This window comes from Branchiostoma floridae, chromosome 10 (genome assembly GCF_000003815.2).
Source record: "Branchiostoma floridae strain S238N-H82 chromosome 10, Bfl_VNyyK, whole genome shotgun sequence".
Classification (NCBI taxonomy): Eukaryota; Metazoa; Chordata; class Leptocardii; order Amphioxiformes; family Branchiostomatidae; genus Branchiostoma; species Branchiostoma floridae.
Genome location: NC_049988.1, coordinates 11,577,281 through 11,591,135, shown reverse-complemented (window position 1 = coordinate 11,591,135; position 13,855 = coordinate 11,577,281). Strand labels below are relative to the sequence as shown.

The window sequence follows — 13,855 nt, the reverse complement described above, 5'->3', positions numbered from 1 at the left end:
AAAAGGCGGTCTCTAAGTGCTCTCTTATCACAAACAGATCGATTTTGTTTCCAAATCCTACAACTTGTTCCATATTTCAAATTTTGTTATTCCAAGAGGCAACGGAGTAACGGAGACAAAATTAGTTGTGTAAGATTCTTAGTGATCACCTTTTGATATTTCAAAGGCATTTAAATCTATTAAAAGTACATGAAATTTGGAAGTACTAGAGGTGAACAGCAAAGAAAACGTTTAACTACTTCTAAACCACCTTCAAGATTTTGATGTCGAAGCAACATGATGTTTGCGTGATGGGGTGACTTGTTACGGAGTTTTAAGTCCCAAAAACATGTTGACAAGATTTTCGTCCACTCAGCACTTTCATCGGATCCTGTTGCCAAGGCCGAAACCGTCAGTGTTGAAAGACTTGTAGGTTCATTCCAGGTAACGGTGTTTTCCTTCCCAGCAGGGTATGAAAATGTCCCGATTTCTGGGACGTAACGGTAACTTTCATCCTGGTAGCAAGCCTAAGATGGATAAAGTTCAAGACCATTGTATCACACTTGTTGCTTTGGCTTCATTCGTCATTTGGGGATCCGTCCAAGAAAAAAAAGAACATGTCAAGTCAGCATTTCCTTGTCCTTGCCCCTAGGAGTTCACGTGTTTTTCAGATGTGTTTGTTTTTACTGCTCCGTAGTTGGCAAAAACAAATTCATTCCCCGAGTGAAGTACCGTGAAAGGAAATGGTTGTCTTGTCAGCGTTTTTCTACCATTGCGCAACGCAGTCAGAAAGAGACCACATGCTGTATTGTCACCTCTGTTTAGAAGGGGTCTCTAGCGGACTTCTTGACAACTGCAGATATAGTGACAGGTGTACTAGACATTGGCAGGTGCCTACTTTCTGACTTCAGACGTTCTGTTTGATACGAAAATGTGATGGACTTGTCATTGCAGTTCATATCCTATTATTCCGTGTTTTCTTTTCTTCATTTACACATACATGTACATGTATATTTAGCCATTACGCGTTGGTGACGTCACGCTGCCGCCCAGACATGCCCGGGGTTACCTGAGGTCACTCCCATCACAACAAACATGGCCGCCATGGATGGAGGACCTGCGGCCAAGAAACTGAAAACCTCTGATTCTGACGCTCTGCCACTGTGTCCTTACGGTGCGTCTTGTTACAGGAAGAACCCACAACACTTTAAGGACTTCCGCCACCCAAAGGATGGGGAGACTTCGCAGGTAAAGAAGATCTGTAGGTCTAAATAGTTGTAAGCGCCCCTCCCACTTTTCACATGTTGAACCATGGCCATGTGAGTAACTGTTTGACTAGGAAAGATGAAAAAACAGAAAAAGAGAGACGTACAAAGTGGCGATTTTGTAGTATATGCTTTTACTTATTGAAATTTAAATATAAAACATTTTAGACAATTCCGTTACATTTACAAGGTGTTGAAAGCATTATTTTGTAAATGATGATAAAATAACAAACCTTGTTGTGACATGGAATAGTCTTGAGTTGAACTTTGTCAAGTTACTCAGGAAATGATTGTGGTTGTTGCATAATTTACCTCTGTATACTATAATGTAATTTGCAAAATGTTATTTGAAAAGGAGATATGTTGATAACATTCAGGTAGTGGGTTATGCAATTATAGAGAGACTTTTTTTCATACATTCGATTTTATGCACATTTGTGCCACCTTTTCCAGGCTGTAGATAAAGCAGACCTGTCAGCTGTTGCCTCCACATCAGGCCTGCCGCCATGTAAGTACGGCGCCAACTGTTACCGGAAGAACCTGCTGCACTTCGCACAGTACTCCCACCCGACCACGGGCGGCGAGCCACAGGACAGCGACGACACCGACACAGAACTGGCAGAGTGCGAGGCTGAGAACGAAAAGGTTACCGAGAATTTCATGTTCTTGATTTCATTCTTAAGAGCTACCAGTACTGCAGAATTGTAGCAAGGGTAGATGTAGATGTTCTTCCTTGGTTCTTTGGAAATACCGCTGAGACGAGAATTCGTCACCGAGGGAGTAATGGAGGGATAGCAAGGAAACACATCTGGACGCTTCCGATTCCTGAACTCCTTTTTATTTGAATGATTGTGTAAACCGTTCACATGCTGCACCTGTAAACGGAAGCTTTTGTCATCATTCCAATGGTCGATAGGAGCGGCTGTCAAACTGGCTGCTATTCTCAAAAATAGTCTTTTAAATACAATGATACACCCATTCTCACAGAATCATCCAACCTCTTACTTTAATCAGTACAATGTGAATCATGGATATATCAGGCATCCACGCTGGTGAAGTCTGACAGTGATGCCACACGACTGGTGAAGAACTACTCCAAACTGACGGAGGAGGAGAGACGAGCGCTGATCCAGAGAGCTGTGGAGGCCAAGAAGAAGCTGGAGGAAGAGCTGCAGGACACTAAGAAGGAAATGGAGAGGAAAGAGAAGGAACTACAAACACTTCAACAAGAGGTGGGGCAAAGAGTCACTTTGTGTCACACTCTTTCTGTGAGCACTCCAGTAAAGCTACTGTGATGATGCTCAGCCAGATATTCAAAGATTATGTCAAGTTATTGAAAGTTTTCACTAATCTTTTTGGGACATTGAAATTACAATTACTTGTACATGTACTTTTTTGCAAAAACTAAATGTCCTCAAGAACATCATCGGATGCCAACTTGGGAAGCCTGGATTACTAATGCCACGCATCCCTGTCCTCCATTAGCATTTGTAGCACAGCTCTACTGCTGAGTCTTGTAGGTCTGCATATAGGAGGTAGTTGTTCGTCATGAAAGCAGCTCCATGGTCAATTCGTCCATCAATAAAAACTATGATATGAAATGAAATTATTGCATGACCACCATCACATCATCATAAAGGGTATCGGAATAAAGGAACATGTCTTTATTATATCTTTTTTTCACACTGTATTATTTTCAGTTGTCAGAAGGGCTGCTGTTGGTAGAAGGTGAAAAAGAGGCCCTGGAGAAGTCAGAGGTCACCAAGTTCCCCCTGATACCAGAGAGACAGTACAAGGAAGGGTCTGCTGCACAGGTCAGGAATGATAACCCTTTTTTTGCAGTCCTATTAACTCTGTGTATGGAGTGTATGGAGTGTATGTTTTGTCTGTTAGTTTGTTTAGGTTGGTGTGTGTCTGAAGTTATTTGAGTGACAATGGGAAGATGACCACAAAGGCCAGACTTACCTGAGTTGAAGAAAGTACAGGAAGTGCAGGTTAGAGGTGTTAGATCTAGTTGTTAATCAGCATGACAGATTCATTGAGCGTTTAATTCATGACTTAGTCCTGTGCTTCCCCCATCATCAGCATGTTTCGGTATTACAGGTTCATTTTCGACTTGCAGAGTCTCAGTTCTACAGACTTTTAGACGCAGGCAGCGGGTAAGAACTTTTGTCAATTTGTACATGTAACTGTTCTTCATGTATTTCTTTTCAAGTGATAATCTAAATGTTTGTGACTTAGAAAATAACTGTATGTTAGAGAACTCCAATTTGACATTTACAATATTCTTGCTAGTTAGTATTTCTGCCCATTACTAGTCCGATCTTCTTGTTCTATAACATTTGAAGAATTGGATGTAGTCCTGTAATTCTTTTATTTCGTCATCATGACGTCATGAAATTGTGCATAGATTATCGTCTTGCAACAAGGTATTATACAATCACAAGCCACTTCCAAACATTACCCCTTTCTACTACCTTAACATCTTTGTATGTTGATGTGTGAATGACACAGTATTTATCTCATCTGCAGATATCGAGTGACTAAAGTAGAGTATGTGGTATCACCTGAAGTAGTAAAAAGATTCAGGTAAGTCATGTATCTCTTTTTACCACCTCAAACCCTGATTTAACCTTATTGCCAGTTAGACATAAATTGCATATCTACATATTATCATATTGTGCTTCCTGTTCAAGCATTAAAACTGTTAGCAATCCGAGTTCATGAGGCTATCCTATTATCAAAAGGTGGTAAAACTACCTGGGCATACTTTTTGTTGATATACATGAATGAACTTTATTGCTCAACAATTGCACAAGGTAAGGCAACCAATAACAACTACTAGCTATATAGACAATTAAGTACTATGGGACTACATCAGAACAACAAAATATCATCAAGAAATGATTATGAATCAGTTATAATTAAGTTTTTGAAATGTATTTTTCTCCAGGCAAGCTCAGAAGGACCTGAGAGACAAGCGAGGAGAGATGTTGTCGTACCCAGTGTTGGCCTTCCATGGGACAGCACAGGCTAACATCGACCCTATCACCAGCCTGGGGTTTAAGGCACCAGGTCTACAACCAGTCCTTTTCAATATTTGCTTTGCCAGCTTGCCTCATTTGTTTCTTCATTTGTTCCTTAAATGTTTGTATTTCTTTCTGTTGCTCAAATCCTGAACACACCACAATGTTCCAACTCCAAGATCAGGCAATATTTTGACAAGCAAATACATGATATCAATATTACCTTCACATAGTGTAGCCTCACAAACTACTGCTCTATTATTTATTCTTACTCAAGCACATTCGTATTATACATATATATATATATATGGTGACCAGCCCCTCAAATTCTATCCTACCACTTGCTACATAATGTAATGGAACACCTCAGGGTGTCTACTTTACATGGTGACATCCATTTTCTCCAGGTCATTGGCCGTATTTGTTTCAAAGGGAAGAAGAAATGGAGAAAATACAATCTCATGTGTCCGAAGACCAAGTTTAACATAGATTAAAATTGGCAATTGATAAAGAATTAAGAGGACCTATTCAGTCTGATCTAACATTTTATCTTTCTAGATGATTGTATTCAACTTTAAGTGTTAAAGAAATATCTGTGAGAAAATAAACTTAATTGTGTACATTAGCAACACAACAGCAAGACATCTAGAAGTTGAAGGTATAATATGCTTGCCATTATTGTACACGTCCTTCAGGTGAATCAGGTTTCAAGCATGCGACAGATACGGGTTGGTACGGTAAGGGTGTATACTTCAGCGAGTACCCGTCCTACTCCATGCCGTACATCAAGGGGGGAAACAGGATCCTGCTGTGCCAGGTGCTGCCAGGCAAGGTACTGAATATTGTTATGCATTTTAATCTGTCAGTTGACAGGTTAGTAGAATTCTTCAACATAATAACTTGGCTCTGGCAAAATCTTTGCAAAGTGTATGACAGCTAGCCTGGTATCTAGCTGTATCATATATATAGCTCCCGAGTCTCTTCTGTCCTCTCCACAAATTCGGAGAGGAGAGGACAGAAGATACTCGGGAGCTATAACACGGCTGGATACCAGGCTATATGACAGCAGCTGTTAGCAAACTTTAAATAGTGTATCAATTTTTCTGACATATTTGCCCTGTCCCCCCCACCCCACCCCCCCAGGTTTACCAGTGTTCGTCCCTGATCCATGGCAGCCCCCTGATGAAGGGAAGCGACTCACACACCTCACCTGACAAAAAGGAACTCATCATCTTCAACTCACACCACATCCTGCCATGTTACATCCTACACTACACTCATGCACAGGGAGACTTCAAATACAAGGTATGTGGGCGTCATTTTGCGGCAATTAAAATAGCAAGATGACAACAAAATGCCTTTAAGTTTGCAGGGTTTTAATTTTGTGATAGAGAGAAACTGGAGACTTGTATTTTTTGGGGAGTTGAAACATTTGTGGCAGGCTGGCAGAAAACACAACACGGCATTTTCACCGTCACCAGGTCACCGTGCGGCAGCCGTGCGGCAGCCGTGCGGTGGTAAAGTGCAGTGGGAGATGTTGTTCCATAATGTGTTCCTACAGAAAAGTATCAAAGCAACCAAGAGTGTTGATGAAATGAAGAAACTGTACGAGACTGCAGCCAAGATGCCAGCAACCAAGTGAGATTTCAATGTTTACTAACATTAATTTCTTGAATCATTACACTTCCTTGGATATTTTGATTTAGAAACTGTACATTTGGTCCAGAGAAGGGTATTTTAAGAGCTTATTTGCCTCCCTTTGAAGTTTTTTTACTGTGAATAGAGTGAGAAACTGAAAATGTTATGAATCGACTATGTTTACTGTTACAGGATCCTTACTGGCATGACCTTTCACCTTGCGGGTAAGCTGGCAGACAAGCACTCTGAAATCTACAACCTCATCATTAAACATGGCGGCAAAACAGGTATGCTACAAGAAATGTCTTTGAAGGGAGAACATTTTCATGTTTCGTATTTGAGTTCTTTAAAATTGGACAGCATGTTTACTCATTATGACATGTATTCTCTTGCAATTAGGAAAGGAACATTGATTTTAGTTAAGAATGACATCCTGTGATTATCACAAATGTTATGATACAATGGAAAGATGTCTAGCTTGTGTTTTAAAAGGACGTGCAGCTCAGTTATCAATTGTTGATTATGAAAATGGACTATTTTTCAAGTTATATTTTCTCACTTGATTTCCAGAGGACACTAACAGTGAAAAGCAATTGGCTTTCGGTGACATATTGATTTGTGGCCACCTGTTATCAGCATTCTCCTACACAGAGACATCCAAGGGCACCAGCAAACCGCCTCCTGTCTGTACTCTGCTATTTCAACCGTCACCATCAGTTCCTGTGGGCGTTGCCACAAAACAGCCAATCAGAGAATAGGTGGAGATGGTGACGGTTGAGATAGCAGAGTACAGACATCAGGTGGTTTGCAGGAGCCCTTGGATGTCTCTGCGTAGGAAAATGGTTATCAGATGATGCTAACATCACAAAGTTCTAACGTCACAACAGATTGTTAAAGCTTGTTTGAAGGATGTAAAACTAATGAGATATTTGTGTTTAAAGCAACCCAGCAGCAGCTGTACATAGGCGTGACCTTGGTGGCGTCTGCCTCGGAGATGAAAGGAGAAACACCCTCCACAAAAGTGTCCCTGGCGGAGAATGCACAGGTAAGGCATACATCATCTCAATGTGTTAGATTGGAGAGTTCATTTGTGTTGATAGAATTTTCTGATGTAAATTTATATTGTATGTTAGCCTGGCCTACTACCTTGATCTGTGGCAACAATGAGATTATGTTATAAAAGAATATCCCCTAATAAGGTGCGTAAAGGTGGTAATATATTTTCTATACCTGTATACACGTATACCAATGAGACAGCACGATGTGAATAACTTTTCTCTGTCTTTCTGGTATTGTTTTTTCTATACATGTACCTGTATACCAGTGAGACAGCAAGATGTGAACAACTTTTCTCTGTCTTTCTGCAGGTGCCAATTGTGTCTGAAGACTTTCTATATGACCGTATCATCACTCAACAGAAAAAGGACATCTCCGACTATGTCTTTTCTTAAAGTATTATAATTGTAATTATTATAATATAATGCTACAACTCTATGTATAATTGTGAACCACAGAGCTGTATTTTTATTGCATAAAATATGTATGGCTCTGCAGTTTAGATATTTAGTCTTGTACATTATTTATAAGTTTGGAAAATGTAATATTAGGCAGATTTTTCTAATTGAATTAGAGTCTGCCGTCTGCTACCCTTTCCATACACTTGTTTATGCTTTAGCTAGAGATTATGTTGTAATATGTAGTGGGGAGGATTTATTTTGCAAACAGGTTTTATGCAAATACAATGTATGTTGTGAAAATTATTTATTTTTAAAAATATGTACAAAACAAGACTCGAAATATCAGTCAGCAATCATGCAGAATTGTAATGCAATGTGAGATAGAAAAGCCTATGTTTAAAAGATGGAATGTTTTAACTTCTCCCAGTTTTGATATCAAAAGTTTTGTTTTTATTTCTTATGGATCATACACTAGTATTGTGACTTTTATGTTTGCTTGCAATTGGATTATTCAATGTGCACATTTTTAATCTGTATAGTAGAATTGAAAATAACTAAGTAAAGTTTGCCATCATCATGAATTAGCAAATCATATTGAAGGCCACAGGTATCTAATTTCTCCTTTTTATTGGATTGCCACTAGGGAGTTTGATACTCAGAGAGCAAATAAAAAAGTTCTTTGCATAACTGATCTCAGTTTTGGTGTATACCATAAGTATATAGAGAATGAAGTTGCCAGTAAGTAAAATTAGAAATTCCAATTCAGAAACAAATGTCAGTCGAGACATGCAAGAGAAGAGAGAAACAAAGTGACTTGTGTCATTTATTCTGTCTGAAAAATATGTTGTAGTGACAAAAAGGCTTTAATATTGGAAGGTGAAGTTCTGTTAGTACAAGTTTAACTCTTCTTCTCTGAAAATCACAAAAAGATTGTATCTATGGATCAGCTCCACTTCTCCATAATCCTGGGTGATAAAAGAGTTTTAAGAGTAATATCAAAAAGTACTCTTGACGTTTCTGAACTTCACATTATTGCTTTTTTTGTTAGGATTGTCTTAAGTTACACTATTTCAATTTCCAGTCATTGGAAAAGTGCTGTGTTTTTCCTAGAGTTTAGCTTCAGAGATAAGTAAATGTGGTCACAAACAGATAGCACTACTCTTTCCTATACCAAAACCAACCATAAATGAACACACAAGTACAGAATATAGTTTATAATGACAATGGAGGGTAGCCATCTTTGACAGTGCAGTAGAGTAAATCCGACCCGTTACAGAAATGGTTCCAGCTCAGCCAGCATTCGCTTTAAGGCTGAACCTTCATGAGCGTAATGGGTTGGCACTGCTACAACGCTGGCAAAGATGTTCCACTTGTTTTGCAACATTGTATCAATGTCTTGTACCTCAAAACACTATTCCTGTTGATGCATACAAAAATCACTTCATGTGTGCTGTACCTCCTTATAATCCCTATACAGAGCTTGTACATTTGCTATATAATCATGGAACAAGAGTGGCAACTAGGCCATGTTCAACTGGGCCCTTGTAATCTATGGAATGTCTAGAGCTATGTTTATAAAACCTGAAAATCTATACAATGTATAAATTAAACCTAATCAGTTTCTCTGCAAGAACCATACTGCAAGTAAATTGGTCTTCACTGCACAGTAAAATGTGAAACATGATTTATGTCTTACTGCAGTTTTGAAATGAAACTGACAAACTATGTTTAGGCTGCCAAAAATTGTTGCCAATAATCAATCAAGTACAAATGCTCAAGTACAAATAGTGATTGCTGTGTTTTACACAGTTGTTGTATGTAAATCTGCAATATTCTAGATATGCAAATCAAGCCCAGGTACAAAGTTGCTAAACAAGATAACTGCCTTCCAAAGCAAATCTGGTAGGAGCCTTCCTATTGGCCAGCCTACTTCAGCAGCGCTTCTATATCATTCTTGATGTCGATGGTCTGGAAGTAGCGGCTGAATCGCTTGATTGGCTGCCCGTCTGGACCAATCAGGAACTTCTCGAAATTCCAGGCGATGTCTGTACGCGTGACCGGACTCCAGATGACGCACTTCGGATCATTCATGATCAGGAACGCATTCTCGGAGTCAGCAGGGATGGGCAGCTTCTCTCGTAGGTAGGCGAAGACAGGGTGGGCGTCGGACCCGTTGACCTGGACCTTCGAGAACATGTCGAACTTGGGCTCGTAACCGTTCCCAGGTCGGACGTACTTTAGGGAATTCAGGATCTCCTCATTGGTGGCATTTTCCTGGACAAAAACCAAGAGTAACAGTTTTATTCACAATTGGTAGATTTTCAAATGTTTTCAGTTTGCTCCTACACAACTGCAGAGACAATGAAAAAGAGTTCTGGCAATTTGCTATCTGAGGTCAACTTACATGTAACAATGTCACACATAGCTGTGTGGGAGGGTGCAAAACTAGCAACTATGGAATCTGGAAGGTTAATTGGTGCACTTTGTCATGCCACTTATGACAAATGATCATTCTTACTCTGGGCTGTGTAATCATAAAACTTTTTAAAAGACCAGTAGTCTCATAAGCACATGCATAAGCTCCTTTGTATAACTGTAGATTTATGAAGGCCACATTCCATGTTTGAGAATAACAAGCTTTAGCTAGGTTCTTTATTTCCTTACAAAAAGGTTACACTGTCACTACTCAGGTTTGGATAAAAGTTTACTCATTAGATGTGGAAAGGATAAAATCAAAGTGTACTGCAGTTGGATGGTATGTTGAGAATGCCGGGTGGTTCTTGTGCAAGGACTCTTTCAACCTCCTTGGTCTGTGTAACACAAACTCTGCTGTCCAGGGCTGCAACTGGCCCCTTCCTGTTTGGACATTGGGTGGGCTGCTATAACTATAAGCAAGATTTAATTAGGCTGGGGTGGTTCACACACTGACCTGATGCCCGAACTGGTTGCAGGGAAACCCCAGGATAGCTAGCTTGTCCCCAAACATGGCGGCCAGCTCGTTCAACTGGGTGAAATCCCGCACCGTCGTGCCTCAGAGCGACGCCACGTTCTCCACCAGAACCACCTTCCCCTGGTACCGGCTGAAGCTCACCATCTCTCCAGACAGCGCCTTTGCTGAGAGCTCGAAAAACGACTTGACAGCAGTCGCAGCCGCCATGTTTTATTCTTCCTGCGGGAGAAAATGAAACACTGTAAAACCATGGATATTATTTACCGTATATTCTCTAATAAAGTACGCACCCCAATTAAAGTACGCACCCCTGATTTTGGACAAGTCTTAGACAGATCTTTGGGACTGAAAGGTAAAATGGAAAAACTCAAATAAAGTACGCACCTCTTCTCCACCAATTTTGAACAGACCTTTAACTGGATAAATTCAAATTTATGATGTTTTCCCCAGGTTATTTTGCATGAAATAACCTGTATTTACACTGTCATTGTCTCTATAAACTTGTGAATTGCCTACTGCAAATTATAAAAATCAATGTGAACTGGTAGAAGAAACCAGGAAAAAACAGTTGTACAAGTCAAAGTCACTAACTCAAAAGGATTGTATGCAAATGCCAATCTTATGTAAATCATGTTTAGACAATTTCTTTGTTTCATGTTTAGACAACTACAAGACAACAACATTGTTTACAATGTGCATGTTTTGAAACATTACTAGAAGTGTAGCTCCACCTTGCTTTATTTTAGGCTTTTTTTACCATTTCTCTGTGCAGTGACCTCAAATAAAGTACGCACCCCAACTTTGGCAACAACTTGTAGTTCCTTTTCAATTTTGAAAAGTTAAAAAAGTGCGTACTTTATTCGAGAATATACGGTATATACAACGTTAGTCAATACGTAAGTTAATTCCACTTAAAAGGTCACCTGTCTCGTTGGGAGCAGGGGTAGCCTTTGTTTACACAAGCTCTCACTGGCTGGGGTTAATTACCCCCTCCCCGAGAGCGGCAGCAATTGTGGGGCCGGCCACTAGGGGCGCGATTTTAGTCAGGCTAGGAGCAGGGGTAAGTACCAGTACAATGTACAATACTCCCCCAAATAAATGTAGATTCCTTGTAAAATTACAAAAAATTACACCATTGTTTTGAGTATTGTCCATTCACAAGTTTTCACAAACAATTAGATCCAGGTTTAGGTCCGGACCTGGACCTGATCCTCTGTACGGTATAGATCGGGTCCAGAGGATCAGGTACTGTACCTGTACCTGAATTTTCTGTACCGGTACCCACCACTGGTTAGGAGGAATTGTTCTATAGCAAGATTTACCTGTAATTTTGAAAACAAGAATAAGAGTCTGACTCTACCAAATTTTTGACTGAAGAGCACCAGTTTCTGCCACAGATTGAGACTAGTGCAGGGGCAAAGGACAATCACTTGACTGTCTTCTGAAAAAAAATAATGTTAACTCCAAGCAGATTCACGTTACCTGTGGCAGGCAGGCAGCATCCATGTGCCAAAACAAATCTCCATTTGCGGAAGCAAAGCAGTAATCTCCATTTGTCCCAGCGCTAATGGAGATTACTACTAGTACTTTGCTTCTGCAAATGCCAAATGGAGATTGTTTGGGCACATGGATTATGGTACCACTACCCACCTGCTACTTGTAGATCTGCATCATGGTTCAGGAAAAGTCTGCAACATTTACACATGTCTGATTAACTGGTCCTGATTCATATAACATCCTTTTTCTGATAGATAATTAGAAAAATGGTATATGATTTCAAATGTAAATTCCACTTCATTCCGTTTGCTTTCGTACCAGGGTTATCAATTATTGATTGAAAGTTGACTTGTACAATTTGCAAAGGTTGCCAGTTGGATACATTTAATAATACTATTAGGTCTTAGGTTGTAGAGACAATCACAGGTCCCAATGGGCATTAGTGCAGTAAGATGATTATGTTTGACCACTCGTGGTGATTTATCTTCGACTCCAAGCAGATGTTGGGGCGGACGTTCATTAAAGCGTTTTCTAGAGATTGCCAGCTTTCTCTGACAGCCACACGTCGCTTAGAATGCAGTCTATGTGGAGGATCTGACGGGATCTTAAGAACTACGTGACCCTAGCTCTAACTTTGGTTAACTACATGTAACGTTTCCGTTTAGTTTGTTGGTGTAACAGCTTCCAGGCTAATAAAAACCTATTCTCCAAGCAGAGGTTGGGTTGTGTGGGTTAGTACTAGTAGTGGCCGGGATTTCTACTGGCTCGCTCCCCTCTGGGCAACTCGGGGCACTATTAATCCCCGCGACCTACTTGGAGAATAATAAAAACCTTCTTGCCTGTACTAGTAACTCAAGTGTAATCTCCAAGCAGATTCCTCCGGTGGCATAAAACCAAGGAGGTTATATTCCTCCTTGCATAAAACAGTAATATAAGCTGGGGAAGGAGTGGTGGCCAATTTTACTCCTCTGCCGACTAGACTCCTTCCCCAGCTTATGTTAATGTTTTATGCCACCGGAGGAATCTGCTTGGAGATTAACTTAGGTGTAGAGATCTCGAGTCATGACACGTTTTTTTCTTCAAATTCTTGCATAATATGATAAATTTTGAAACTCCATCTAGATCTCTATTTACGTTAAAACACTTATGATAGTCCCGACAAACGGCATGTTTAGTCAAATGAGTCCTAAGATTCAAAGATACAAACAAGAAGCGGTAACAATGACCGTGACTCAGCAAAAAGGATAAAAAAGGACGAAATCTCTGGAAGGTACGAGAGATCCACACATGTTGCCTAAAAAGGCGGAAGTTACTCACGTGCAACAAGTCAACCTCTAAAAACGATCATACAAAATACCGAATTTCTTGATCTTGACGACATTTAAGCTCAGATGGAGGTTACCAGGGACAAGATTTGCTGTTAGTACTCACCACCGCTTATCAGCCCGCCTTTCCTGATTTATAGCACCCCAACGGACGTAGCGTTGCACGGACTGGCACAAAAATTTATGCCGCTCCACCTACAGAATACAAATCCTGAGATCGGGTCAACTGATGACCTCTTAGCCCCGCCCACTTCCCAGATTGCATTGCGAGTAGACAAAGTTGACAGTTTTAAGTCAATTAAACATTTCAAGAAGCAAAAATTCTGATAAATCATTGTTGATTTAAAGATGGAAATTGAAAACAACTGAAGAAATCTTTTAATTAAAGATATTCCATTACCTTTGGGTGCAAGCTAACAAGCCACTGGCATCATTGGCTTTGGACTAAGTGATTCATAGAAACCGGTGCAAAGCTCTACAGGTCATTTTGATATTGCATGGGTACAAAGGCCATTCCTTGTCCTGTATGTACCTGAATTTTGTAGGTTTTACTTGATTAATGGGCCCGTTAATGGTTGTTATTGAAAAAAACCGAATTAATAGATAAATTCTTTGGGGTAATGTTACAAGCTACTGATCTCATTGGCTTTAGAAACCGGTGCAAAGCTCTACAAGTCATTTTTTGCCTGGGTACAAAGTCCATGAAGTCCGCTCCTTG

General features: G+C 40.1%; 2 protein-coding genes across 4 annotated transcripts; one reads left to right on the top strand and one right to left on the bottom strand.

Annotated features, from left to right (window-relative positions):
• The first annotated feature begins 978 nt into the window (after positions 1-978).
• LOC118424868 lies at positions 979-7,447 on the top strand. Its single transcript, XM_035833675.1, has 13 exons — positions 979-1,227; positions 1,698-1,889; positions 2,258-2,476; positions 2,945-3,058; positions 3,348-3,403; positions 3,777-3,833; positions 4,198-4,319; positions 4,966-5,102; positions 5,414-5,575; positions 5,832-5,908; positions 6,101-6,195; positions 6,850-6,953; positions 7,276-7,447. The coding sequence occupies exons 1-13, from the start codon at positions 1,075-1,077 to the stop codon at positions 7,357-7,359; spliced, it is 1,572 nt and encodes a 523-aa protein (XP_035689568.1). The 5' UTR covers positions 979-1,074; the 3' UTR covers positions 7,360-7,447.
• Positions 7,448-8,170: 723 nt separating this feature from the next.
• LOC118424376 (glutathione peroxidase 2-like) lies at positions 8,171-13,377 on the bottom strand. Of its 3 annotated transcripts, none has more exons than XM_035832925.1 (3): positions 13,244-13,377; positions 10,295-10,534; positions 8,171-9,639 (listed from the first exon to the last, which is right to left on the bottom strand). In XM_035832925.1, exons 2-3 carry the CDS (start codon positions 10,520-10,522, stop codon positions 9,292-9,294), a joined length of 576 nt encoding a protein of 191 aa, XP_035688818.1. In that variant the 5' UTR covers positions 10,523-10,534; positions 13,244-13,377; the 3' UTR covers positions 8,171-9,291. The 3 variants fall into 3 exon arrangements, with proteins under 3 accessions (XP_035688818.1, XP_035688819.1, XP_035688820.1); XM_035832926.1 differs by having other exon boundaries at positions 13,215-13,349; XM_035832927.1 differs by lacking the exon at positions 13,244-13,377 and adding an exon at positions 13,130-13,152.
• Between the last annotated feature and the right edge of the window lie 478 nt (positions 13,378-13,855).